This window comes from Styela clava, chromosome 2 (assembly GCF_964204865.1).
Source record: "Styela clava chromosome 2, kaStyClav1.hap1.2, whole genome shotgun sequence".
NCBI classification, from domain to species: domain Eukaryota; kingdom Metazoa; phylum Chordata; class Ascidiacea; order Stolidobranchia; family Styelidae; genus Styela; species Styela clava.
The window spans coordinates 17,768,674-17,796,201 of record NC_135251.1 but is presented as its reverse complement, the minus strand read 5'-3'; the positions used below and the strand labels follow the sequence as shown (position 1 = coordinate 17,796,201).

The window sequence follows — 27,528 nt, the reverse complement described above, 5'->3', positions numbered from 1 at the left end:
TGGTTAAGTCATCATATGATAACTTTCCTAATTTATTTACAAATCATAGAAAAAGCACTGAGAAAAGCAATGGTAGCATGTTATATGCAAGAATAATCAAGTTAAATATCAATCATTACTACAATATTTTAATTCATATGTTAGTTTTAGGCACACAGATGTTCCATGTCATACGTGTGCATATTGTAACAGACGTTCCATGTCATCGCGTCAAAACAACAAGCAATTATCGATTAATGGATCAATACCATGGTATCCTCTATATTCGATGCCCTAATGTTGCAGCAAATATAAAACAACACAATTTTACTCTAAGCATGATTGCCTCAACTATAAGCGAAAAGATTCGTGTTGTAGAAGTGACAAGCAAACACCGCAATGCGTACCTTCGCCACAAACCATTATAAGGGGGACTCTTGTTTTTTTCTAGTGGCAAAATGCTTCTGTATGGATATTAGATGTAATGAAATGTAAAACAACACAAAATTTTTACTGACAGATTATTCCAAATCTACCAAAAATAAACTTAAAACATAAACACATGTGCTGAAAACTAGAAGCACTATAAAATATGCCTGCCAGCTTCTCATTCTTTTTTTAGTGCAAAAATTATGGAAATATCACATTACAAGCAATATTTAAAATCAACTAAAATGATATTCGAAATATGCCAAAAATTTATTTTAAAAACGTCAAATTTTTTTCAATGAAGAACATTATATATTGACAATAATTTGTTGTTAATGTTGATGTACAGACAGTGGAATAAAAATACTGAATAATGATGCTTGGAATAATTCTTTCAAAAGATTATAAATATGAGTAAATAACAACCAAATATATTTCCCCAAAAACAAGTTTTGATTTAAAATTTGTCCACTCCCCAAAAAGCAGATAACAGTCCAGCAGATATTTATTTGATGGGGCGTGATGTTGCATTCTAGAAGCAGCAGATGAAACTATTATTTCAAATGTGTTTCCTTGATTAATTCAGCAGCTTTCTCCCCAATCATAAAACATGTTGCTTGTGGTCCAGCAGATATTTGATGGGGCATAATAGAGGAATCAGCTATCCTTAAGTGCTTGACACCAAATACTCTGATACACATAAAAAAATAAATAAATAAAAGATTGTAGTTACTGAAAACATAAATATATTGAGGCATTTATTGATTTTTTTTTCGTAAATTGATTCAATCTATTATGAGTTATTCAATTAGCTGCGTAGATCAACTTAGAAGAGAGATAACTGCATAAAAACATGTCTACCATTTCACCCAGAGTTTATTAGGTAGGAAATGCCCTACCGGAAAGATTCCAGAAAATAGTATCTCTTTACATATCATCAAATATCAATGACTGCTTCTGCATAGCCTTGTACAGATCAAAAAGACTGAATAAGGTTATATTGAAAAAATATGTATGTTGCCAAATATTGATTTACTTCATATGACTGCCAAACTTATACTATAGAGTCAAGTGAGAATGTAAAAAAGTTAAGACTGTATTCCAGTTTGACATGACTTTGCGTGATTCTTTGAATAAAGTACAATTATGAATATGAATGTAACTGTTTATAATATTATATAGAAGTTCATAGAACATGTTCCACAACTACAATATTCAACATTCATTTTACATTATAAATATTGATTGTCACATTATGTGAATTCTCAAAATACCAATTTTTTAAATGAAAATATTCGAAATCAAATATGCTGTATATAGCCTATATTGGCAAAATGTGTTGGAATATTTGAATCATGTCATGGTTCTGAAGTCTTATCAATAGGAATATCGGGTCCCAACCAAATTGAACTTGAAGACAAGAGCATATAGCATGGAGGTACATCAACCAGTTTTTACCCCTCCAAATAATCATACTTGAATGCTAATATTACAACTATCTATGGTACTCCCGAAGTATGTGAACCAAGATGGCGGACACCAGAACATAGCATGTATACCAGGTTAGGGTTAGGCCATAATTTCAGATACAAATACTACGGGAGTCACTTGGCTAGTCTCCGAAATCGTAATAGAACAAAAATATGGAAAATTGAAATAAAATTATGGCCTAACCCTGACCAGGTACACATACTATGTTCCGGTACCCTATCCAGGGGTACCCTATCTATTTTTATATTTGAAAAAATTATACCCCTGTCATACCAACAACATAATAGTACTATTCGACTAAATAAAAACATTTTACTCCTTGCAAACTGTAAAATGAAATGACACTTCAGTAGATACCTTAATTGAGAATCAACTACAGCATCTGAGTCATCAAAGCTTCCCATCTTAGCAGTACAACAGCCATGAAATAATGAGGCCTCACCAGTTGAAATACATTTATAATATTCGTCTGAACTGAATAAAATGTAATATGAAGATTAAACAAATGTTTGCAGTTGAAATAAAGTTCTAGAAGTTACTTTTACTTAGATATATAAAGGTTATGGTAAATGCAGTTGAAGAAACAAGAAAAAAGCCTTTATAACAAGTTTTAAATAGGGGGAAGAATGAAAAGTTTCAAGAATTCAAGAATTTCAACGAAATAAACTTATGCCAAAATGATTTCAAAGTTGAAATAAGTATTCACAAAAAGAGATTAAGATCTTTATTTTAAATTTCATTACATTCTGCAAAATAATAAATCAAATTATACAAACAGAATAACGAATTCGAAACCTGTTGGCATAGGATTTACGTTCGGATGAAATCTAAATCCCCAAAAAAAGCACACAGAATAAAAATGACAACAACACAAAGTATTTCACCCATGTATTTTATCATCACATTCTGTATGCATTGGAACAAATTCTGCTTCTACATTAGCAAATGCTTTAGTTGAAGTCAAGTTCATTATCCACTTCACCCCTAGGATAGTAAAAGACACATGATAAAAAGTGTTCTAATATTACATAGAATGATATAGCAACAGTGTTCAGAATAGAAATGCTACATTATGAACCCATACGCATCGCTGTGTTTATTTTACAGATAATATAATGAATTGTTTTGATCAGAACTTTTGGAACTTGTTTCCGCAAAATAGTATTCAGCTATCAAACTGGCAGTGAACTCTTCACTCGTTTTGAGTCGTGTACCCACTAGACAAAATTCTTTCAAGGTTTCAGACCAAAGTATTTTTTTTGGACTTCAGTTACTGTGTGTAAAAATCACTACCTCATAGCAGCTTTCCTCATCGTATTCACATGAACTAGTTTAAGTTTCAAGTCATTCAGTATTTACTGGAGTGAAATTCTACACTAAAATTCCTCTCAGTATCAGTAGCTAGGATAGGACTCACGTATTTATCCGGGGGAAGAGGAAAGCCGGCTTAATTATATGGCAAACCACCGCCTCTCGTCTAGGTACCAGTCCATGTTGGGCATAAGATAAGTTGGACAGCTGTTTGTTTTCAGAAGCATGGACTTGATGGCGGAGTAACCAACCAGTGATTAAGTGAAACCCCCTCTGGCCGAGAGGAGTCCAGCAATCCTCTCGAACCTGCGAACCCACGCAGGGACATCAGAGGTGCGGTGGTGAGCGTATTTCCATTGTTGAGCACAATGCACCACACCAAGCATTTGGCATTTTAGTAGTCGCCTGTAAATTCACTCGGAGATCAATCCCCACCATTTCCCAGTGTGGGATGCATAACCTTGCTTTGATCAAGTTCTTCAATAACAACAAACCTTGGCAACATTTGGGAATTGTCTATTTGGAACCCACCTTCCGCCAATGTGATTAAATCATCTGGATGTGAAAATACTTTCGGATCGATCCTTGGTTTGTCAAGTGGATTTGAAGATTTCAACCTGACATTACCTCTACTTTTTGGATGAAGAAGGATAGCTTCAACCATGTAGGAAAATAAAACACTATTTCTTTCCTGTTTTGCCCTTTCATATTCATGTTTGAATACCTGAATATGAAAGAATTTGAACATACAATAGCAGGCTTAATCAAATGAGAAAATAGGATCGAGTTTTCATATTTATTAGGGGTAGAGAAAAACCAATGCAAATGCCCAAATCACACAGTAAACCACAGCATGTCGACTAGTTGCAAGTTCAGATGTGGTTTGAGAATAGTCAATTTACTAAAATTGGAGCTAAATTTGACCCAGCCTGTAAACAGAGATTATATTTAAGAATGAGAAATAAGATAAATAGAAATGAGATCCTGATAAGATAGTAAAAAAGATTCCAGGATGAAATGGTTATGCTTGATTTTGAGATGTCGCAAGAGAGAATTAGTTTGCAGTGCAGGGTACAGCTATTCTGCTCTCGTGTCATCGAGCTTGATTGGGTAGCTAACGTCATGATATATATTCTTCACCCTCAAACCAGAAATGTAAATCAATCATTTAAATAGTTTTGCAGTGCTCACATCTTGTTTGTAGTTCCAGTTTGAAATCATCAAATCAAAGAAGAATGGTTCCGATTTTATTGGAATAAAAATAGCTTGAATATCTGGTGTATCATCCACATCACTGAAATCAATCAGAAAACGAAAAAATTTGTTTTAAATTTGTCATTGAATCAAAACACAAAGATATTTATTCATAAAACTTATAGTGGTCACTGCTCATATTTGTTCGATTTTTAAATCCATTCATTTAACACAGAGAGCAATGCTCAAAGACATGGACACAATGGGTGGGTATCGGTGCTTGTATGGGGAGGCCTGAAAATAGAGTTTGCTGAAAAGATCGGTGGACAAGCAATTCAAAAGTGGTCACATGTGAGGAAAACTGGAAAAACAGGTAAAGAGTGACTTTGCCTTTATTTAAATACTGGGAATTTGAATAGGTCCACTTCATGTCCAATGAATGAGATGCAAAGAAAATGTTTTTTAAGACTCTAGGAGTCTAGATAACCAAAAAAATATAATTAGTTCTCTGTACAATTTGCCAGTTTGCATGGAATCATAATTTAGGTCAAACTGGATGAAAGTGAAATGTTTCAAAAATTCTTGCCATGCCAATATGAGAAAACCTGTGCATGTAATAAACTCCTGATAAAAATAAAGTGACCCCCGAGTTGATCTCCTTCATAATTTGTGGAAGAACAATTCAATATAAACAGGCTATTTATTCCTTGTATCAGTAATTAATCAGGGTAGAGCATGTTTTATTTTTATGCGAACCAAAACATGAATACATTGCGCAACACATATTTTCGGTTCATGTAATGAAAAGAATAGCACTGGAGAGTACATGTATTATAATAGAAATAAATTTCTATATGTTGGTGCGGTTTTCTGTTGTGGTCATTAGTGTCAAAAAAGGTGAAATTTTTTGTAATAAGATCCTGTGAATCTGTGATACATTACCTACGTATGTATGTTTTTAGAAATGAGATCATATCATTTAGCTAGATATTGTCCGTACTGTACCTTTATAGACAAAAACATGTGCAAAATGAGTAAAAACAGAACAAATTATAGACTATATAGTGAAATTGAGGTAAACTTGATATCGCCGCCACTGAGTCTTAAAAATGCGTCCAATCTCCAATCTGAGTTCAAATCGAAATCTTGGCCCATTCCTACTAATAAAAGACATTAGTGCCTGATAACTCAGTGGTTAACACCGATGACGATGAAATTTTCCAGCAAATGTAGGTATGAAACTTTCTTTCAAAATGTTTTCATTCACAAAACTTATGATTTTAATATAATTAGTTCACTATCAAATAAAACAGCAAAAAAATGTACCTTTTGCTATCTTTGACTTTAAAATTTGCCAATGCACCCCCTATATTTCCCAATGGTCCAGTGCCTTTCCATATCCATCCAGGAATACTTGAAAAGATCTTTAAATAAGATACACAATAATCAAATCCTCTAAGGTGTGGCATCAAAATATCAAATATTGATTTAATAGATAGGTTGCTGAAATAAGGCTAAAACAGCCAAATTAAGTATGAACAACATGTCAGCGAAGCTATTCATGTTTTGTAGCTTGAATGTCCACCATGTAAGAGGGGCAAATATTAGGTGTGATATCCCAGTGGTTTGAGCACGAGTGTGTACTGTGAGTGAGTGATACTGTGTGCAATGTACTGATTGCTGTTTATATGGCTTAATAGAGCCACTGAAATTATTTTCTGCAAAGATGCCTCCTAATCATTTTGTATCAAAAACATTGAGTTTTAGGCTTTTAGATCATTTCTTACTTCTTCATTTCCTGAAGTGTCACCAAATGATAAGTTCCTTGCATAAAAATACAGTGGTCGAGCAATATGATCCTGATAATTTGAACCAACTCCATGAAGATCTTTAATAACATTGATCTTAATGAATTAAAACAATTTCCAATAAAGATTTTGCTTAAGACAAGGCAGCAGTGACCCACTCATTCCAATTATTTGTTGTTGGCCCACGTGTACATTTTATCTAAGGCGAGTATGCCATGCCTGTGTGCTCTCACTAACTTACAATTTGCAAACAGTGCGGTTATTTGACTAAGAATCAACTGATAAATGACAAATTATTAAGCTACATTTAACTTTTAGCACGCAGAGCAGCAGAAACGAATAATACTGGTAAATGAGAAGGTATGGACAAGAATTTTATAAAAAAAGAAAAGCTGATCATATGGCAAACCATGGCCTCTCGTACAGTTACCAGTCCATGTTGAGTTTGGGGATAGTTAACCAGTTACTTGTTTTAGATGGTGGAGGCAGGCATAACCGACAGAGTGACTACCTCCCCCAGGATTCAAACCTGCAGACGATGCCCTCAATAGTATCCAGTCATATAAGAAAAACATCTTACTCCATGCTCTTGCAAATGATAAGCTGGTCCTATTCCAGACAACATCAAAATATGAGGTGTTCCATAAACTCCTAAAATGTATAATAATACATCCAATCAAGGATGGCCCAAACCAAATATTTTTTCAATATTCCGAAAACATTCTGAGAACATATTTTCAAAAACCCAATATCGAATTCATTCTAAATTTGGGTTGATCATATTTAAAACAGCATAAATATAAAGTGTATTGTGTTCTCTGTGGGGTTTGTTACCAGTTAAGATATCATGTGTTTTGATCTGCTTGTCTGACAGCTCAAAATACCTAATTTGCTAGTATTGTTCAAAATTATTTCTGAATTCAAAAAATTACTATATCAAAATGAATTTTGAACGTATTCGAATATTCAATATGTTTTGGACATGCTTATAATACAATTAATTAAATTATTCTGATTCATAAGAATTCAATCCCATAAAAAGTTTTTCCAAAAACAAAACCGATTGGTTATAAAAGTTGCATCTTTTTATGAGGTTCGTCAAACAGAGTATGACTACTTTTCATACCCGCACTCAATATTACTTCTTTTTTAGCATTCACAGAAATTGTTTTTCCATTCTTAATAAATTCAACTCCTGTAGCAGATTTAATTCCATCTTTTCTCTCTTTGATTAAAATTTGTGTAACGTGGGCATCAGCTACAATGTGAAGACGATCTTTCCTGATTAGCAAAGCAGTGACTCTTTGAGTGATAGTGCACACATATACAGAATCTAGTTTGAATGGTAATGCAGCCTATATTACACTAACCATGCAGCCTGCCATACACTACTTATTTCACTACAAATTGTTATTTCTAAGACATGTCTTATAATTGCAATTATTATTTTTTCATACATGTCTGATCAGGGTCAAAACCCTTCAATAAAAAATAGAAAAAGTATTAATCGAAGAGTTGCAATAGACAACTGAATCACTAAAAGCTGCATTTAGGTTTACGATTATTATATAAATATATCAGTAGATGGAGGTTGACATATGACTTGGAGAAATACCAAAATTCACACCACAGTTTCTCAAACTGGGTCCTTGGAAGCCACAAGGAAGCGACTACAATTACTTGAAGTAACCTGAGATTTGTTCAATTCTTTGACTGTAATTTGCATTTTCAATTTTTTTACTTTTGTTTGTTTGGCAATGGAAACATGTTAAAAGCAAATCTATTCTTTTTATGGAAGAGCAGGGGGCCAGTGTTGAGAGTCCTTGAAAGGGGAATGTGGATCATGGAAGTTTGAGGTCTGTACTTTTGGAAAAGCAGCTAAAATGAAGTAATTCCCTCCAATATACTGACAATACAATTTGAGCAATAAAAAGGAACAAACTTTATATTTTTTCAAAAAAAATTTATTGAACAAAAGTGAGAAAATTGGTAGAAAAATAGCAAAAGGGTTTGCCAGAAAACTTACAAAAATTTCATATACTGTATATACAAAGTTCAATATAATATCTGGGCAGAAAATTAACCATCAATTACCTCTGTTTAGCAAAATGACGTAAATAAGCTGTTGAAGAACTTTGTCGAATTCCATTTTTCACTGAAGTTTGCATTAGTGCAGCACCAATAATATCTTTACCATTGTGATCAGAGATATGTTTCAGACCTTAAAATGTGTTATAATGGATACTTAAAAAGAGGGTGTGATTTGTGTAAATAGGTATGCTTCTGTACCACTCTGGCTTGAACAGAAGAGAATTAAAATTCAAGACAGGTGGTTTTGAACTGTAGTTTCGCAACACACCAGGGTTCTATCAGTCTGTACAGTCCAGGAATTCTGCAAGTTTTTGTACAAATCTGACTATATTAATACAATGTAAATTATATCTACCGTGTGTATATTATATATTGTCACTACTATTAAACTTGCTACAATATAAAGAGCATTTTGTTTTTCTAGAATTAGATAAGCGTTTTCATATTTATTTATAGATATACAAATCAGACAATAAAAGACAATTAGACTATTGCATGGGGGTTCATTGGGCCCTTGGTATGTTTCTTTGTGGTTCCGCTACACCAGAAAGGTTGAAAACCACAGTTTCAGACTAAATCATTTATACAATTACCAATTTCTTTTGTTGCATTGAGAAATACATCAGTCAGTGGAATTTTTTCATGATGTTTTATATGCAGAGGTCCATCCTTGCCATGAAATTCTTTATCAACAGGAAAGACATGATCCGATCTTTCGGATTTGATAAAATACTTCAAAACACTTTCAAATCCCCATCCAACATTTCCTTCTGACTCCCAGGAATCATAATCTGATGGACTTCCTCTCATGTAATATTGAAAATTGGCAGCACTGCTGCCTCCCAGAGTTTTACCTCTTGTTAATAATTCCACCTGTTAAATAAAGTTTCTGCATTATGCTATAAAAAAGTGTAATACACCAATTGCTATAATGTCTGATCTGATCTGTCTAACTGATTAACTATTCCTATAGCTCACGTAGACTGATCAACAGACAAGAGGCCATGGTTCGCAATATGATTAAACCATTTTAACGGCTCTCATCTCCATTAGGAAATCCTATCCTCACAGATCTGGACAAACTGGATAGAAATTCCTCAACAAAACCCCAAGAGTGAACATATAACTGGATGTATTGATGATGATTCTGTCATAGTAACATCAGAAAACTGTCATATGTTCTAATTGAAAGTATTGTGATCTGAAATTCCTAACCATGTTCAATTTAGATAAAGGCCACCAAAGCTTAGATGCAAAATAATACATTATTATTTTTCAAGTAGAAAATTCCTGGTTGACTTTCAGATTCATAACCCCAATCATTCTGCGATCTTGTGTTAAAAGGAGAAAATATTGGAATATTCAAACGAGGATCAAATCCATCTTCAGATCCAGCTTCAAGGATCAGGACTCTAAAAACCAAATTACAGTGTGTTTACAAATTCCAATATCTTATACGTAAAACAGGAACAACCAATGGTCATTACCCTGGGACAATGTGCCCAAAATGACAATGATTTCAATGAAATTGTAAGTCAGATAAACTCACTTGAATGAAGTCTCTTCACTCAAACGGCTTGCAACAACATTGCCCGTTGTTCCTCCGCCAACTATAAAAAAAATTTCAAGCAGAATAGAAAATTGTAAAAAATGTACTGAGATTATCAAAATTCTACCACATACCAATTATGAAATCATATTCTTCATCTGGTAATTCAATGGTGATGCTGATATATCTTGAATATAATTGGAAAGAAACGAATGATGAAATTAAAATTAAAATTGATGATTGCAGTATTGTCATTTTTTCAACATCACTGAAAATCATTCCTATAAAAAAATTATATATCTCTATATATTTATCAAGCATTTCAGTGTATATACTTGCCATCTATGCTTTCACTTAACACCATCTAAATCAGGGGTGGCCAACCTTTCACATACCATGCGCCACGTTTTAAACATAATGTTTCAGATGCGCCGTAAATCTCTTGTATTCCCACGCCTAATGTCCGCTTCTTGTTGAAATTATATAAATTTATAATACACACACATATATACACACGTATATGTAGTTTTTACAATTTACAACTTCACATGAATAGAAATTAAGCAAGGAAGTATAATAAATAAAACTGATCAATTTTATTTTCAAGTACCGCCTTTATGAGACTTTTGCTGCTGTTTTACTTTCGCCAGTTTTTTTATTCTTGGAGTTAAGTTTGTTACTGAGAGGAGCAGTGCATTCATCAAATTTTAAATCTGTAAGTCTTGACCTCGCTTTTAATTAGTTTCATGGCAGAAAATGTTTGTTCACATCTATATGTCGTTCCGAAACGACATATAAAACCCTGGGCAAATTTTCTCAGTTCTGGAAAATTTTCACGGGGTAACGATTGCCAGAACTTGATCATGTCAGATGCACTTGGGACTGAAGAAAGCTCATCAAATTTAATTTTCAATGATGGATGAGTTTTCAAGTCAATTAGTTCCAATTGTATATTGCTTGGCATCTTCATTATGGTTAGTTCACTAAGTGAAAATGGGTTTATAAAAGCAAGTATAGAGTCTTCTTCTTTTGAAATATCATGAAAACGGCTTTCAAATGACTCTTGCAATAACTTGATTTTTTCTGTGTATATTGCCAAATTGCCATTACCAGCAGCACATTCACGATGTTCTTTTATCTGAGGAAATTGGGACAAATCCTCTTTTTCCAACTGGGAAATGAAAAGTTTCAACTTCATCTTGAATGCGATAATGTCATTTACTAAGCTTGGAAATAGTTTGCTTTTGCCTTGCAGTCTCAAATTTAGATCATTGAGATGGCTAGTAACATCAACTAAAAATAGTAAATTTTACTAATTTTTGCTAAAAGTCTACAATGAATGTCATAAAGTCCGTCCAAAAGCTAACGTCGATAATCGCCTGTTGTTTCTAATTCCAACAAGCCGTAAGTGGGCGACGTGGAGTAAGGAGGATAGATTTTAGGTACAATCAAAAGTCACAATGTAAATCGCAAAAAACGGCTTGGCGTGGAGATGCCAAGTGCAATTAACAATTTTGGCATGAAAAGGGTTAAAGATGCAATGCGCCACCTCTAATCATGCAATGCGTCACGTTTGGCGCATGCGCCATAGGTTGGCCACCCCTGATCTAAATACTATTGCCAAGGTGGGTGGCTCTGTTTATCGCAATGGGCTAAAACGTACAATTATAGTGAAGCAAAGGGCCAGGCCATCTGATCAACTCGCTAAGTTTTAGCAACCCAAAGTTGGCTTTGCAAGTGCCCACTCTAAGCATATTTCTGAATTCTGTCCTACAGAATCGCATTTTTTTTTTTAAAAACTGCTCACAGCAGTATGCACTGTACGATAATAAGTAAATATGAAACTGAGTGGACCTCTATTCAGAAATTATTTTTTTCATACCTAATATAATAGGTAGTTGATGCATCAATACGATGTGTTTTTCTACTAACCTAATTCATTTTTTATGAAGTTCATTATCGTTATTTTATTACAATTTATACTATAGTTTTTCCAAATTTAAAGAAAGTTAGCGATAATATGATGTTATGCTAAATAGAATCCGATTCGGAAACATTCAATTCGAAGTTCAATTCAAAAATGAAACATTCCAAACTCACATACTTAGTTGCAAGTCTCTAAATAAGTTAAATATTTCTTGTTCGTTTGTAAAGCTTTTATCTTTGGGCATAAATTAATCCCGCCAACTTAAATTGAACAATATTATCATCAACGACACCAGGATAACGATAACATCCGTAATTGATACTAAATAATATTTAATCGTGACGTTGTAAATTGAAAAAAAAATCAAAAATTTTCCCGTCATGCTCTGCCCTGATCAGAACAAACCATGAAAAACATATAATTACAAACAAATTAACAATTTTTCCGGTAAGTTTATTGCCGCGGCCGGCTGCGAAGACTATCTCGATTATGATGAATAAATGTACAATAATGATTTTAAAAATATTTTCAAATCAAAAACGTCCTGACGTGTTATAAATACTTCAAGTCGGCGCTGATTTTAATCCTTTTACGTCGGCTAAGATTTATTGCCGCGGCGTACACGAAAAACTTTGTGCGCAATATTCGATATTCTTATTATCACTAAACACGATATTCGAAGGTCGTGATATTCCGAATATATTTCAATATTAAATTCGAATTGAATATCATCCCTGCGTCAACACTCAACTACAAATAGCTTAAACTGGATATGAATACTACTTACAAATTTTGACAATCTGTAAATACTACCTGGCGGATGCTACTACCATATAAAATGAGCTATCTCCCTTCCTGCATGATATGGTAAAAAGTGAAATCCTACAAGTAAGTTGACTTCAACTTCAACATATATATGGTAATAGAAGTTGAACTATAGCAAACTCTTGTCAATAACATCCATAATTCTGAGCATGAAAATAATGTTCATTCAGAATAAGCAAACTCATACAATTACTATAAAAATTTACTTATTACATAATTTACAGCTTCTCTATACTAAACAACACTCAGACAAATAAAGAACAACAGATCTGAACTGGATAGAGTAATGTAATAAGAATAATGTCCACGACTATATCTGCATATAATATCACAAAATAATGCATAATCCTTGTCAATTCATCAACCGCACATCAACTCCCACCCTACATATATACTGCATATAAATTCATATCAGGTATGTGAACTTGGTCAGATGATCTCACTTTAACATGTTACACAATATTTGTAACGATACAACGATTATGCAACTATGCAAACTAAGCCGGTGAACATAATATTAGGCCATAGATAATACCTCGATAAATATTTACTAGATAAATATTTTAATAGATATTTTATATAATATGTGGCGGGAATACCGTTATTACATATTATATATGTTGACAGTTACCGTACGTTGCCGATAAGTATCATGTTGTAAAGAATAAAAAATCCGGTAAAAGTAACTGGAATTTATCTAGGAAAGTAACCAATATTATGTTAAAAAGAGTGTTTTATCGATTTTGATAACAAAATTTGATATTATTTCCCCTGCAAAATGCGTTGAAAATAGAAACAGATAAAAAATATGGATCCACCCCAAAAATGATAATTTTAATAAAAGAGAGAAATGCTCAAATATATGGACACAAGAGGTTGAAACGAGGTAGAAAGGTATGGAATATTTCCCAGTAGACTATCTGTATCGCAGTCTTCACCATCACAAGGTGCGCAATGGTTAATTTTAATGACATCATCAAACATAGAAAACGAATGCCAGGGAGCCCACAGAAATATTTGAATTACATAAAAGTAATAACTTTCTGGCGACAAATACAATTTTTAACCGCGGGAGATTTCAAAGCAATTGGTCTAGCACAGTGGTGGGCAACTTCTCTAGTCGGTGGGCCAGATGTGGAAAAATGAAGTACTCGGCGGGCCGGATTATTACAAAAATAACTTCGGTAGCCAATCTATATTAAATGCTCAACACTCTCAGTCAACTTTACGTTTCTTGGGATATTCCATGGTTAATAAAACTCAATATAAAATCTGATTTCTAAAATTTATTTATACCAGTAGCGGGGAATGTTTGCAACGCACTCTGCTTTTACCTTATAGTGTTTGTTTAACCATTGATAATATAAGTTTTAATAGTATAAGTTTATTTCGACTCCATAATCAGCAATAGACGATAAAAAAAATAGATAAAAACAATAGTAAAAGTTACTGATTATAGAATCGGGAAAGCGAACAAAACCTAGAGTAAGGTTTGAAACGTACAGATTTTAGATGGAAAGGTATTGATAAAAGAAGTAGTACGATCAAAATGACCATTGTCTTACCATTGTTATGCTGCAGATAGTAAACGCTTGACTGATCTTCTGTTCCGACGCATTTATTGTCGGCGAATGCATAGGAATTTATGGGTGAAGTGACAACCATACTTTGTAAAATCCTAATGATTCGAAGCACGATACGTGGTATATTTGATAGTAATGGAAAGTTTGTAACTTCAGCTCAATGATTTAGCTAATGAGGATCTTAATAAAAATCGGTAATAGTAAGAATCGACTGATTTTCAGACGATGGATTCTCCTATAATTTCCGTGTATGAAGACTTGCGAAATACTTATCTTAAGCATGATTAACCTAAATTTGGCATATTATCCCGGCACAAAATGTCATAAAAAAGGGTCGCGCAGACTCACGTTACAATACACACTTTTAGCGACACAGCCAAGATTTTCAAAGGGGTGGGGAGATCAAAATTCGGAAATTTCCGTGTAATGGGCCCTGAAACATTCGCCAAATTACGCCACTCGTAAACTAGTCGGATCTTCCCAGATTACCAACATACGGAAAGTCGAAAACTTGAATACCGCGTGTAGTATCATTTGAAATTAATTTAATGCAGTGCTTAAATCGGGGATGTCCGATTCAAATATCGCGACCTTCGAATATCGTTTTCCCGAGTTTATAAGCGCACATTTCCTAGCACCGCGGTCCACGTTCCGATTAAAAACATTTTACTACTAGAGCTGCTTGCAGCTTTAACAGGCTTCCCGCGTAATGCAGCCAACCGACCTCAAATGCCAAGTTCTTAATATTCAATAGTAATTGAGAAATGCGAAAAAAACTGAAAATTATGCTATGTGCACTGGAGCATGAAGCCGTGATCAGTCATGCATTAAGTCTGCAATTTATGATGGGGACTTATTATCTGCATGTGATGTAAATTTCAAGTCTCTAAGTAGCGTCGTTCTCGAGAAGAAGATGAAAATGTAATCGAAGGCAGCCGTGTACGCACGGCAATAAATTAGAGCCACAAGAAAAGATTTAAATTAGCGCTGACTTGAATTGCTTATAACACGTCGAGGATGTTTTTGTTCGAAAATATTTTACGAATAATATACGAAAATATTATCGTATATTTAAATTTAGTCGAGATAGTTTGTGCGCCTCGACAATAATTCTAAAAGCAAATTGTGTCGCAATTAATCGTTTTCATCCTCAATTTCGATAGTGACCGGACATTACGGGAAAGTTTTCATTTCCGTTTAATTTAGAGCGTGTGGAATAGCTCTTAAATATTATTTAGTATCTATTGCGAGTTTCATCGTTTTCCCGACGTCGTTGATGGCAATCAAAAATGAAATCATAACTGCTGACATGAAATATTTATAACAGCACTGAATCGAATAATAAAACACGATTTCCGGTCTTAATTCTCCATCATTGACGGATGGAATCGGGTTCACTTATTTGATGGCGCCCCAGAAGTATGTGCACCAAGAAGGCGGACACCCGAACGTAGTATGTGTACCAGGTTAGAGTTAGGCCACAATTTTATTCCAAATTGTCCTCGTTTTTGTTCTATTATGAGTTCCGGGACTAGTCAAGTGACTCCCGTAGTATTTATACCTGAAATCATGGCCCAACCCTGACCTGGTACACATACTAAGTTCCGGTGTCCGCCATCTTTGTTCACATACTTCGGGAGTACCCATTTGATTATGACAATGATCGGGTAATAATATTTGCGTTTAACTTAATCAACAAATGGTTTAGCAATAGTGCAGTGGTTCTCAAACTTCTTTGTATATCGACGCCCTTTAAAAAATTTGCTTAAGTTGCGCTTAAGCTTAAGCTTAAGCTTGCTTAACATAGATACGAAGTCGTAAAGGGGGTGAGAGTACGCGACGCTTTTTTAACCAAGGAAGGATAACCTTTATGCAAGGAAATCCAAAACCTCTTTAAATTATCAGAATTAAACTTTCTTTTTATTGCACCATCACAGGTAAGATCGATGTAGTCATTCATGACCTACAATCTGACCAAAGCTCAATGCAATGCGTTTATCAAATACGACAGGAGTGAAGGAAATTTATCGACACGTTTGTGGATTGCAGAGGCTCGTCGCCATTTTTCCAAAATCTCTTCGCGTTGAGCTGAACTCGAAGTCAATCCACGATGTACTTCTGCGTGTGAGGGTATTTTTACATGGTCTGTGTGACATGTTTTATGGACATTTAAACATTTCGGAATTTTCGAGCCGTTGGTAGTGTTTCCGATCCTGAAGTAAATATTTAGACTTATTCTACGCACCGCAAAACTGGTACTATTTCGCAAAAGGTGGAGGGTTTCGCCACGCCCTAGCAAAATTGAAACGACGCACTTGGGCGTCGCGACGCCCACTTTGAAAACCACGGGTTTAGTGACTAAAATGAAATAATAATAAAAACTCGGACCGACACCCTCTCACTCTCTACGCCACGGTCTTTATTTGGTATTTCACTATTTTTCCTATGTGCACATTTTCTATTTAATATGTGGTAATTTAATTCTAACATGTAATTGTTACGGGTTTACCCAGTATTATAATTTATACAAATGTTACGTCCGAGTTTTGTGTAGGCTTAGAACAATTATGGCATTTATATGTAAACTGCGTCCTTACTTACAGAATATTTTACTTGCGAAGGGGCTTCCGAAACGAATTAATTTCGTAGGCAGAGTTTCAACTGTATTGACAGCCAGTTGTGATTATATTTATAAGATATCACTGTTAAAAAAATCCCAAGATCTACGATAAAATTCCAAAGTCTACCCAAATTTATATTGGTACAATTAATAAATTGCTTCAACGTACTTTATCTTAATCAGGCCATAGCCAGGATTTTCAAAAGAGGTTCAAAATAAATATTATTCGCCTTGAAATCCTCGCGATATATATGTTCTCACAACACTGACTCCGCTCTGCCACTCCTATTATTTTTTTATTTTTCAAGAAAAATCCCTACGTCTCGGATAAAATATAAAAAACTACTATATATTTTAGTACATTAAAAATTGACTGAATATGCATTACATTAATTATCTTTTATTTTATAATAACCAGAGTAAAAGCTGCATATGTCCCCGACGATAGTTTCGCCTTAACCTAAAACAGGGATGTGCAAACTGCAGCTCGATTAGAAAATTTGTAGGGCTCGCGAAGAAGCGCCAATTTTGAATAGTGTTCCCATTTAATCTTGAATGGTGTTTTAGATCATTTAATTTGGTGCGTGGGAGCAATTTTAATCTTTCTCTCTTTCACAAAGCCTATATTAATATCTGAGTGCCACGGTCATATTACTAAAACAAGCTAGCAAAATCATGTTACGAAATGCCCAATGTTATAAAAACGCGTTTCTCACTGAATTCGATTATAATTCAGAGCATATGAGCACACATACATGAAATTCAAAATTTTATATTTATTTTTTATCGCATCATTGTCTTCTCACAGAATTTCGCTAGCAACACATTGTATAAACCCGCGGGAAACAATCGTGCCAGATAATTTTTTGAAGTGTCGCACAGGGCTGCAATGTTTCAAATCAAAACGTTTACGGTGGCGCTAGGATATGTGCGCCATATTCGGTAGTTACTTCTTCAAGCAATGCATTAAATTAACCTAAATTATACAAATATTATTACAAGCGTTTCAAAGGTTTTCGATCCTTCGAAGGTTGCACACCCCTGTCATAAAAGGTATATCGCAGGCATAGTGCAGGAATTCAGTGACTATGTGGTATAGTTCACAAGGGCAAATTTATCAACTGAAAAAGAGCTTTTAATCTGTCAACCGCCTAAGGAAACTAAAGGTATTTTTCGTTTCATTTTATATATTTTACAATACGGAAAAAAACAACTTCTTGAACAAAATGCTTGCAATTCTGAAATGCGGTAAGTTTGCAGCGGGAAATTAAGCAAGATAAATAACGGCGTGAAGATGCTCAGAGCCCAACGTTACGGATCACACTGAATTAGATCGGTTAATCAACAAAATGCAATCGCACGTCATTCAGGCATTTCCACAATCCTTAAAAATCGATCAGAAACCACCCTCTGGTCGCATATCCCACTTTGGATTTAATATACGATGTCACGCACATGTTCGCACTTGTGGGCTGTGGCCAATTATAAATTTGACCGAATACTGCATATAATATCTATTTCGACAGTGTATATGAATACGGCCGTATAAACATATTTACCAATAAATTTCCTGGTATACTACCTTACTTTACGAGATCTCAGGCCTTAATTCCACGCGGCTCCGCCATAAGAAAAGCCATGGTTGGATACAGTCAGCGGGCCGAACAAAAGCTCGTCGCGGGCCGTATGTTGCCCACCCCTGGTCTAGTAGTTAATAAGAAAAGCGATTTTTTCACAAGAAGAAGAAGAAGAAAAGAATGACTGATCAGATGAACAACAACAACAGCATAATATAAAAACGATCCATAGGTACACAAATTGGTACAATTAATTGCATGTTTAAAATAGAAATTGGATTGACAATGTTGCTTGGACAAGCAGAGGTGGACATTCGCCATAACTTTTGGGGGACAAGCGAAATTTGATAAAAACCAAGAAACATGGCGACGTGTTGCAGATTGTACGTTACAATGACTTTTCGGTGTCACTATCACTTAAATAATAGAATGTCATTTACTATCAGATATCCAGTACCACGTGACCTAGCCTAGACCGTTTTGGTCTGACACGAAACTCGGGTATCGATTCAATTCTTAGTTTTGCATAACCTGCACCAACACCGTTTCGCAAATTCAGGAATGTCGAACAAGATAACAAGTTATTTCGTAAAGTTTTTCTTGAATTTGAACAAGGAAATATTATTTTGACAAGAAGAATTGCTATTATTGCCGGTTCATTTAATCATCATTTGAACTCAAAATAACATCCAGGATTCACGGAATAACGACTTCGCAGAGTTTTTATTTATCATGTGATACGAAAATAACACCGACACAACAGAAAAGTAACATAAGATGGACAACTATCGTCTTCATAAATATCCGCATTCAGGCGTCAGTAATTATAAAACTGTTATCTTACAAATGGGACGTTTAATTTACACACAGGGATGGGTGATATCAAATCCCGCACAAAAGATAAAAATCAGATTAAAATCCTGAATTATAGCAAGCAATAAAAAAAACTTGGGCGTCAGCAGTTGCGCAAGAATTGGTACTTGTGACGAGCGGAAACGTAAATTATTAACTTTAGAATGTCTAGCGTTCTGAAAGCGTCTTGTAAAATTATTTAAAAATTTCCGATATTCGACAATTCGTTAAAAATATGCGACTGGATAGAAACATTTGATTTTGCCCACCCCAGGGATTTGTAACTACGCCAGTAATATGGTGTGGTCGACGCGTGGTGTTCAAACACAGCTGCAGTGTAACTTAATAAAACCTCCATTAAATTCGGTAAATTACACTACTTCATGAAAGCGTGGCGGAGTTGACGGTTACTTCATATCTTCTTCTCGAACGCAAAAAATATAGTTATCCTTTTCAAGTCGTTTCTGCGGTCTGAAAATCTTAGGATAAGCGTTTCGACGTAATTCGGAAAAAACGGTATGGTATCATAGTAAGGTTAAATGATCTTTGCCACTAAATTATGAACATGAAAAGATTCGCCCAGCTCTACCAATTTATTTATAACGGCTTCAAACCTATTTAGTGTTTTTAGCAACTAATTGTTTAGAATAAGTCGAACCCCCTTTTTTGAACATTTGTGTGAGAGGTGTGGTGGCGAGCACGATGAGCCACACCGCCGCGCATAAAATATAATAATCAAGCACCTGGCGGCCACACATTTTTATGTTTGCAAATTGCCCCAGTATTTCAGAGTAATGCTTTTATTTAGTCGAAGAAACCGCGGGTTAAATTGAACACAATTAAACTAATAACACTACATTATAAATATGCTTTATTCGGATTGATTACGGTACATTGCGCAAAAAAAATGATTATTATCAGTTGAAAAAGTCGGCTCTTTGAACGAGGGGCGTAATTGCTGCGGTTGTTTCAGAAGTATTTTCGACATACTAATATACTTTGTGTATTTTCAGTGTACTGAATTAAATCGCATACTCTGGGATTTCATAGCGGATCTCGAGAACGGCGATGACGAATTGGCAAGATCGCAAAAAATACCTACCAAATCTAAATATTATCCGGAAGTTTTTCTCAGATTTTATCTTCGCTGATTGTCGTGGTATTTATCAATGCTGTTATTTTGCGGTAAGTCGACATCGCCGCGAGTTACGTTGAACACAGTTGAATTAATATAGAAAGACATTGTATATTCTCGTAGATGTCATGGATTGACTATTTCACATGGCAGAAAAATTATTATACGCTAAAAAAGTCGGCTCTCCTAAGTCCTAACCTTGAAAAAAAAAAAAAAAACGTAATCGCGGTGTAGCAGTAGCGGTATAATGAAAAATTCCAAATTTCCAAACTATTCTCAAAATAAGCACCGAAAAGTTTACAACGGTAAAGTATGAGAAGAATTTCCCGGGGGTCAAAAGTCGGGGGAAGTTCCATTGTAACCATTTTTTTCGAAATTAAAGTACTTACCAAAAAAGTATGAAAACATGGGTTGTACCATATATTTACGGGTGTACACTTTGTACAGCCAATCATATAGGTGGTGTATTTTCACAGATAATGATGACATATGTGAGTAGACAGTCAATCTGTTGTATTATATATACAAAAACTTCTACTTCATTTACAAAAACATAGAGAGCTTCATCAAATTCGTTATTGCTTATACAATCATATCTCCTGAGTCACTACCGCTATCTTGTGGTTTAAATACACTTTAGCCATGGTTATAGATTCTGGGTTTTGCATGTTTTCTCTGAAGTGGCAATCTTATTTTCAAATTGCCAAGGTTCGAAATATTGAATTCCTGAAGTTCGAAATCCCATACCTTTAATGGTAATAATACTTTTAACAGAGATTTGCTTTTCTTAGAGTTAGTAGCTTCTAAGGGTCAGAAACCAATGTAAAAAAGTTTTTGACCAAGATGGAGTCAAATTTTTTTCCAACTCGGAATCAGGGGTCGATTGTCAAATTTCCCTGATACACCACAGCTCTGGCTGTTGTGATGCTTGGCACTGTATTTGCCTAAGTCAGGGGTTCTAAACTATAGTATAATAAATTATAAAATATTCAATTGGAGACAACAATGCAAAATGCGGCACACATGAAATATAAAATGTCATTTACCCAAAGAACCAACTCTAGCACATTGTTACATCACAAATTATATAGATAATGCAGGCAGTGTCTGGGTTAATGATTTTGGTTGCCGTGGGCATGCACGACGCTTGAGTTACTTGAACATTATTCCTGTTGACGATAGGGCTGTCAGTCAAATTTACACCGTTTACAACATGTGGACATTAGCCCATTAGATTGCATGATGATATTGTAGTCTGTGCTTAAAATTTAATGTTTATTCATGCCTTAAATAAACATTAGTATTTGTAAGGTATGCAAAGTTGTGAAAGGTATACTTCAGTAAAAAAGTTGAAGAACACTGAGCTAGAGTGCAAGGAAGTCATACCAAAAACTTTGTTGAATTCAAGAAATTGCTTCATACTAACTAGTCTAATTCTCAACACTCACTGATTGATAAATGAATCTGAAAATCATCTATTTGACATTTCATTCTCACACACATATTATCATTTTGATTGTTGTTGATATCAAACCTTATCTGGATGACATAGTATAAATAATTTATGTATAAAATGATATGAGCAACACACCAATATCATGAATCAACAAATGGGATCAACCAGTCCATGTCCTGTATGGGAATAGTTAACCTGTTGTTTCTGATGCACGCCTGGTTGTGAAGAAAACGACAACCAACCAGCGTTAATGTGAAACACCCTTACGGCAGCTAGGGGTCCTGCAATCCTTTCTTACATAAATATCCCCCACAGACTCATAATCAATTAGTTCAATGCTATCAAGTAGAATAATTTTTTTGAGCTAATTGGCTTAAGACAAAGGTCACACACACTCAACAAAATGTAGAAGTGACTAATTCAAATTTACAGGTCACAGAATAGCCATGAGCCACTCAAACTACTAGAATTATAGCATAGAAATGTGTTGGTAATAATGAAATAATACACTAATACACTTACCATTTCATTACGAATATTGGTAAGCTGTTATATAGGGGATGTTCCACAAATTTTTCCACACACGAAAACAGCACATGATTATCTAAAAAAAAAATATGAATAACTACCCAGCATTAAATGTCTAATTATTACAACAAATAAAAAAAGACAATAAATGTTGCGTTGAGTATTTGTTTGTTCAAAAGGGGTGCGAAAATCCTGATCTCTCAACAACGGGAGTTTTCACTTTATGTAAACATTTTATCTCAATAACAGAATAGCAAACAATGACGTAAACGTAAGCATGTACTAATTTTAGTTTGCCGGAGATATTATGTAAATTTGATTAGGACACCAGAGGGTAAAATCGATTAGGCATTTTTTCTATATAATATAAAACCGCTACACACTATTCTAAAATATGCCTAATCTAATTTTGTTCAAATAAGATAACTCCCAAGCATGACCAAAGATTCTGAATGTCAGACTTCATGAAATTCTTCATGGGGGAGTTTGATGAGAATATTTGAGTAATGTTTACACTTATAATTGGTACCGTATTTGTCAACGTACTTACGAAACCACACCTCTGGATAAATTATATTTTATGATAGGACATAACCATATGCAAACACAAGTAACTCGCACAAAGGAACATATTGTACCTTAAATGTGGAGGTAAAATCGGGCCCAAAAATTCCAGCCCGGCCCGACCCAGGCCCATGGGTATTAAACCCGACTCAGCCCGACTAATTAACTGAATTTGCAGGCCCGAGCCCAAAGCAAACCCAAAATTTCATATTTTATTTAGGAGTTCTTACGAGCAATAATAATAATATTTATGTTATAACAAGTATTCTTTAGTTTAGTATCCACACACAGTTATAGTAAATATTTTTCATAAACATATATTTAATTAAAAAAAAAGTCAGCAATGGAGAAGCCCGACCCGGCCCGAATTTGGGGTCGGGTCGGGCTTCAGATCTTAGCTTTACCTAAAAGACATTCAGTTTCGTATCATAATTATGTAAGGACTCTCAAGGAGTAATTTGTTTTTTGCTCACGTTCTTTTAAAATAAACTTAACACCAATTAAATATGAAATTTTTATAAGTTGATCAATGTGTATAGAATTTTTTATCATTTATTATTAATACTGATTACAACTTTGAAGTAAATACCTACAAACTAATTAACGTACCAATTCAATCTTCATTTGTAAATCATAAGTCAGGATCCATCTTTGATTGACTTTGATATAACAGTGAAAATAACACATCACTCTAGAACACTTAAGTCCACGTCATTCATTTAATGCTTCGATACAAAGAAAAAGAAGATATATTAAACAGATAGTAATACATTAATGATAATCCTATACAATACACGTAAGTGAATGGTTTACATTATCAAATGATATCACACATATTATCAATTGACAGTATATCACAGGAATAGTGGAACACAGTTTATTTGTTAGCATATGATGGAACACAAGTGAAGGGAAATCAAATGTACTTGTAAGTTGTAGCAAACATATTATGAATCTATACTATGTTCAAATTTGTCAAGTTGGCAACTCTACCTAAATCAGGTATATATTCATAAATTATCAAATTGTTGTCATCTATGATTAGTGCACTTTAAGTGAAATAAACATATTAATGCTTGAATGTAAATGAAACATCCATGATTTCAAAGTCAATTAATTTTCTTTGACAATATTTTTTAAACATGACCATAAAATACAAGTACTCTCAATATCAGAGTTCAATTTCTTTCAAGTTGAAACTCTCACCCGCCTTTGTTGCCCAACATAAGCAATAATGAGTCAATAACTGTTCAAGAAGTTCTTGTTCATCCATGAACTCAAGACGTTCCATTCTCTGAACATCAGATTGTGGTAAAATAGAATACACAGACCACATAGTAATACAATTTACTTGATCCCAGCCATTTTCTTGAAATCGTTTTCGCTGAGATTCAAGGCTTTCACATACATCAACACCAGGGATGTCACAGTCACGAGATTTCAAGTTTTCAATCATAACATGTCCAAAACGATCGTTCATATTGACCTGTTCGTAATTGACAAACATACAGTTTTCAAAATTGGTTGTCACCCATTTCAAGATAGCATTCGAATTTTTGGATGACATGTACACAAGAACACACTCAGTGAGAAAGAGAGTAGGTATAGTAAAATCAATTTGAGCTAGTTTTAGCTGTTTTTCAACAAGTTCTATGTCACGCAAATCCGCAGGAAGTAAGGAATATTTATTTGAAATAATGCTTGATGTTTCAATCTTTGTATCGTTTTCTGATGTGTTAAAGGCTTGTGTTAATAAAGTTTTCGATTTGATAGTTTGAACTTTACGCATTGTGACATTAGGAAAGTCGAGTTCAATATATCGAATAGGACTTAATTCTTCTCCACAAAGTCTCCAGAACGTAGTGTCCAAGCCGGCACCTAAACTAACAATTTGGCACTTTCTTTCAGTAGCATGAATAAATTTTTTAATCAGTATCCACACTGATTCTACTCTCGCATAATATCCTCGGTTTATCTCTGGAGGTTTACGAGATCCCACACTTTTTACCATATGCGATATATATGGATCATTCCAATATCCTTTCTGAACAGCGTATCTTTTACACGTTGAAGCATCATTACAGGTCGCTTGAGTAGCAAGATCTGAATCGCTGCTCATATTATAATACTACTGGCTTAGACTGTTAATGTAAATGAAAATTAGGCCTTGTATCTCCTTTATACACAATGCAATTGATATTTGAAAACAAGGTACAAGTTTGTGTCACATATTATACCAAAACCTGCTTGCTACATCAGGTTGCAGAAACCAAGGAACTAAAGATAATAACATGAAAATCACAACGAATTTCATTTCGAAATCCGAAAAAATACATCCCATGTGAATAAAAAATATTGTTTCTTGACACACAGAATAGGCATATATATTTAACTCCCGTAAACAAGGCATAACTAATATTACTGTATCAAGTCATGAAGTGTAGAATGTAGATTAAACAATACATACTGCAGTACTGGGTCCTAGATAATGGTGTAATTCTGTAATTTGCTGTGCTTGGATAATATTGATATCTGATCGCTTGATCAGATAAAAAAAATTTCCTTTATTTCCATTTTTGGTTTTGACATTCGTTATCATTATATGTCCATTCATCTTAAAGTAATCAGTTGGCACTGAGCCAATTGTCATATTATATTACATTATTTCCTGCATCTAAATGAAATATATGGTAGCTCTTCATCGAAGCGTGCAATTTTTCTGATATCCATGAATACATAATACTTCTTTTCATTCAGTAATTGAAAAAAGGGCTGCGGAGCCGGAACTAATGGAGCTGGAGCCAAGCTTACCATATTACATGGAGCTGGAGCTACCAGAAATTCTAGTGACTCCAGCTCTTAACCATCTAATTATTTATTCCCATTTTTAATTTTCTAATATGTCATTCAAATCGGCAAATATTAAAATCTATTCTTTTTATCTTGTAACTTATTTCCAAATTGAATTTCCAATATCAACTCGAACTTTCAAGTCAAATTTGTTCATTTCAAAGTTTAAAATAAATTTGAAACTTTAAAATCAATTTGAAACCCTATATATTAGTATATCAAATCTTTTATTCCCGCTTCTGCGAAACTGCGCTTGGGCTAATATTTTATGGCAGCAGAAAAAACCTCAATGCAGCAATGGCTACAGCTGTATAAATTCAGATCAGAATAATATGGTAAAGACGAGAATGGCAAAATGCAATCATAGGTGAGGAATGAAAGATAACACAGTAGAAATACAAATGAGGTCAGAAGGTTTTGTGTATAAGCTTGTTACGGTAGGGTTACAATTGCAAAATTGCATACTGCACGGGATAGGATTAGGATGGAATATATAAACTGTAATTAGTAAGTTTATCTCGACTCCATAATCAGAAATAGACGATAAAATAATTGATAAAAACAAAATAAATAAAACTGATTATAGAATCGGGAAAGCAAACGAAACCTCAAGTAAGGTTTAAAGCGTACAGATTTTAGGTGGGAAGGGGAGAAGTGGGAATTGATGAAAGTAATAGTACGTGTTCGCTTACCCAAAAGTATTAAAACTAATTAAGGCACGCACGCACACACATACAATCATCGAGACTGAGACATGATGTAAGTCAGGAGTGAAAAAGGCCAGTAAATAAAATCAATTACTGAGTAAAAAGAGCTAAGAATTGCCTAAATTGTAAAATGACTGCAGCTCTCAATGCAGCAAGGAACCTGAACAAGTAGTTGAAATGAAATGTGAAAAATAACACAGACCGAATAATCAAATGTGCAATCATTGTGTTATGAAAAGTGTACCGGTACCGGTAGTTCTGTATTGTCAGATTGTACGGATAGTACCGTCAGACCGTTGTGTACTGAAAAAGGGAAATTTTACTAATTTACAATTCAACGAACAAAATTTTTAGCAAATGGCCCTTCCTGCTTTGAGACTTACCGGTACCTGACAACGAGAGCTACGACGTAACGTCGACGCACAGTTTTTCACGCACTTACCACGTGATCGGCAAAATGAACGTAAAAAGTTCCCCTCACATCTAACCGGGGAATCCCCAAGTCTGAGAAATATGTTGCGAATACGCCCACGCTCCTGTTGTACATAAATAGGCCTATCTACTGGCATCCTGTGCGTGGAGGGATTCTCAAAGTGAAGTCTTGGTAATATAGAGCATTATTTATTGCACAACGATTTTGGAGTTATACGTTACAGCATTTCAACAGCTACTGAGAGACGGAAAATTACGATATACTGAGTTAGTTCGTTCGTTTCTAAAAGTTTTTCTGTGCTCTTTTTACTGACGGGGCCTGGGGGAAGGGATAAAGTATTCTCAAGTACACAAACATGAGAATCCTTTTCTGTGTCTGTGCTGCTTCATTTGCTTACCGTATGCTTTTTCTGGTGCATTAATGTCAGAATATTGCATTTTCCCAGCTTAAAAACGCGGCGGTGTGGCTCAACGGGCCAAGCGTTAGGAATACGCTCGCCAGATTTGCCAGTTGTTGCAGTTTGTCAACGTCATTCCTAATGCATACTGAATGTACATCAAAGTGGTATGGAACTGTGATTGGTCGAAGAAGAACAATGAGTTTATCTTTCCTAAATCCA

At 34.6% G+C, this 27,528-nt stretch overlaps 2 protein-coding genes across 3 annotated transcripts; both read right to left on the bottom strand.

Annotated features, from left to right (window-relative positions):
- Positions 1 to 57: 57 nt before the first annotated feature.
- On the bottom strand, positions 58 to 23,659 carry LOC120335480 (L-sorbose 1-dehydrogenase-like). Of its 2 annotated transcripts, XM_078109641.1 has the most exons (16): positions 23,529 to 23,659; positions 22,350 to 22,431; positions 9,987 to 10,133; positions 9,853 to 9,913; positions 9,568 to 9,715; positions 8,897 to 9,176; positions 8,307 to 8,433; positions 7,339 to 7,493; positions 6,793 to 6,863; positions 6,192 to 6,308; positions 5,731 to 5,828; positions 4,402 to 4,504; positions 3,742 to 3,934; positions 2,784 to 2,883; positions 2,257 to 2,373; positions 58 to 1,098 (listed from the first exon to the last, which is right to left on the bottom strand). In XM_078109641.1, exons 3-16 carry the CDS (start codon positions 10,129 to 10,131, stop codon positions 963 to 965), a joined length of 1,851 nt encoding a protein of 616 aa, XP_077965767.1. In that variant the 5' UTR covers positions 10,132 to 10,133; positions 22,350 to 22,431; positions 23,529 to 23,659; the 3' UTR covers positions 58 to 962. The 2 variants fall into 2 exon arrangements, with proteins under 2 accessions (XP_077965767.1, XP_077965766.1); XM_078109640.1 differs by lacking the exons at positions 22,350 to 22,431; positions 23,529 to 23,659 and adding an exon at positions 11,957 to 12,914.
- LOC120335482 (leucine carboxyl methyltransferase 1-like) lies at positions 23,638 to 26,856 on the bottom strand. Its single transcript, XM_039402990.2, has one exon. The coding sequence runs from the start codon at positions 25,036 to 25,038 to the stop codon at positions 24,091 to 24,093; it is 948 nt and encodes a 315-aa protein (XP_039258924.1). The 5' UTR covers positions 25,039 to 26,856; the 3' UTR covers positions 23,638 to 24,090.
- Positions 26,857 to 27,528: the final 672 nt, after the last annotated feature.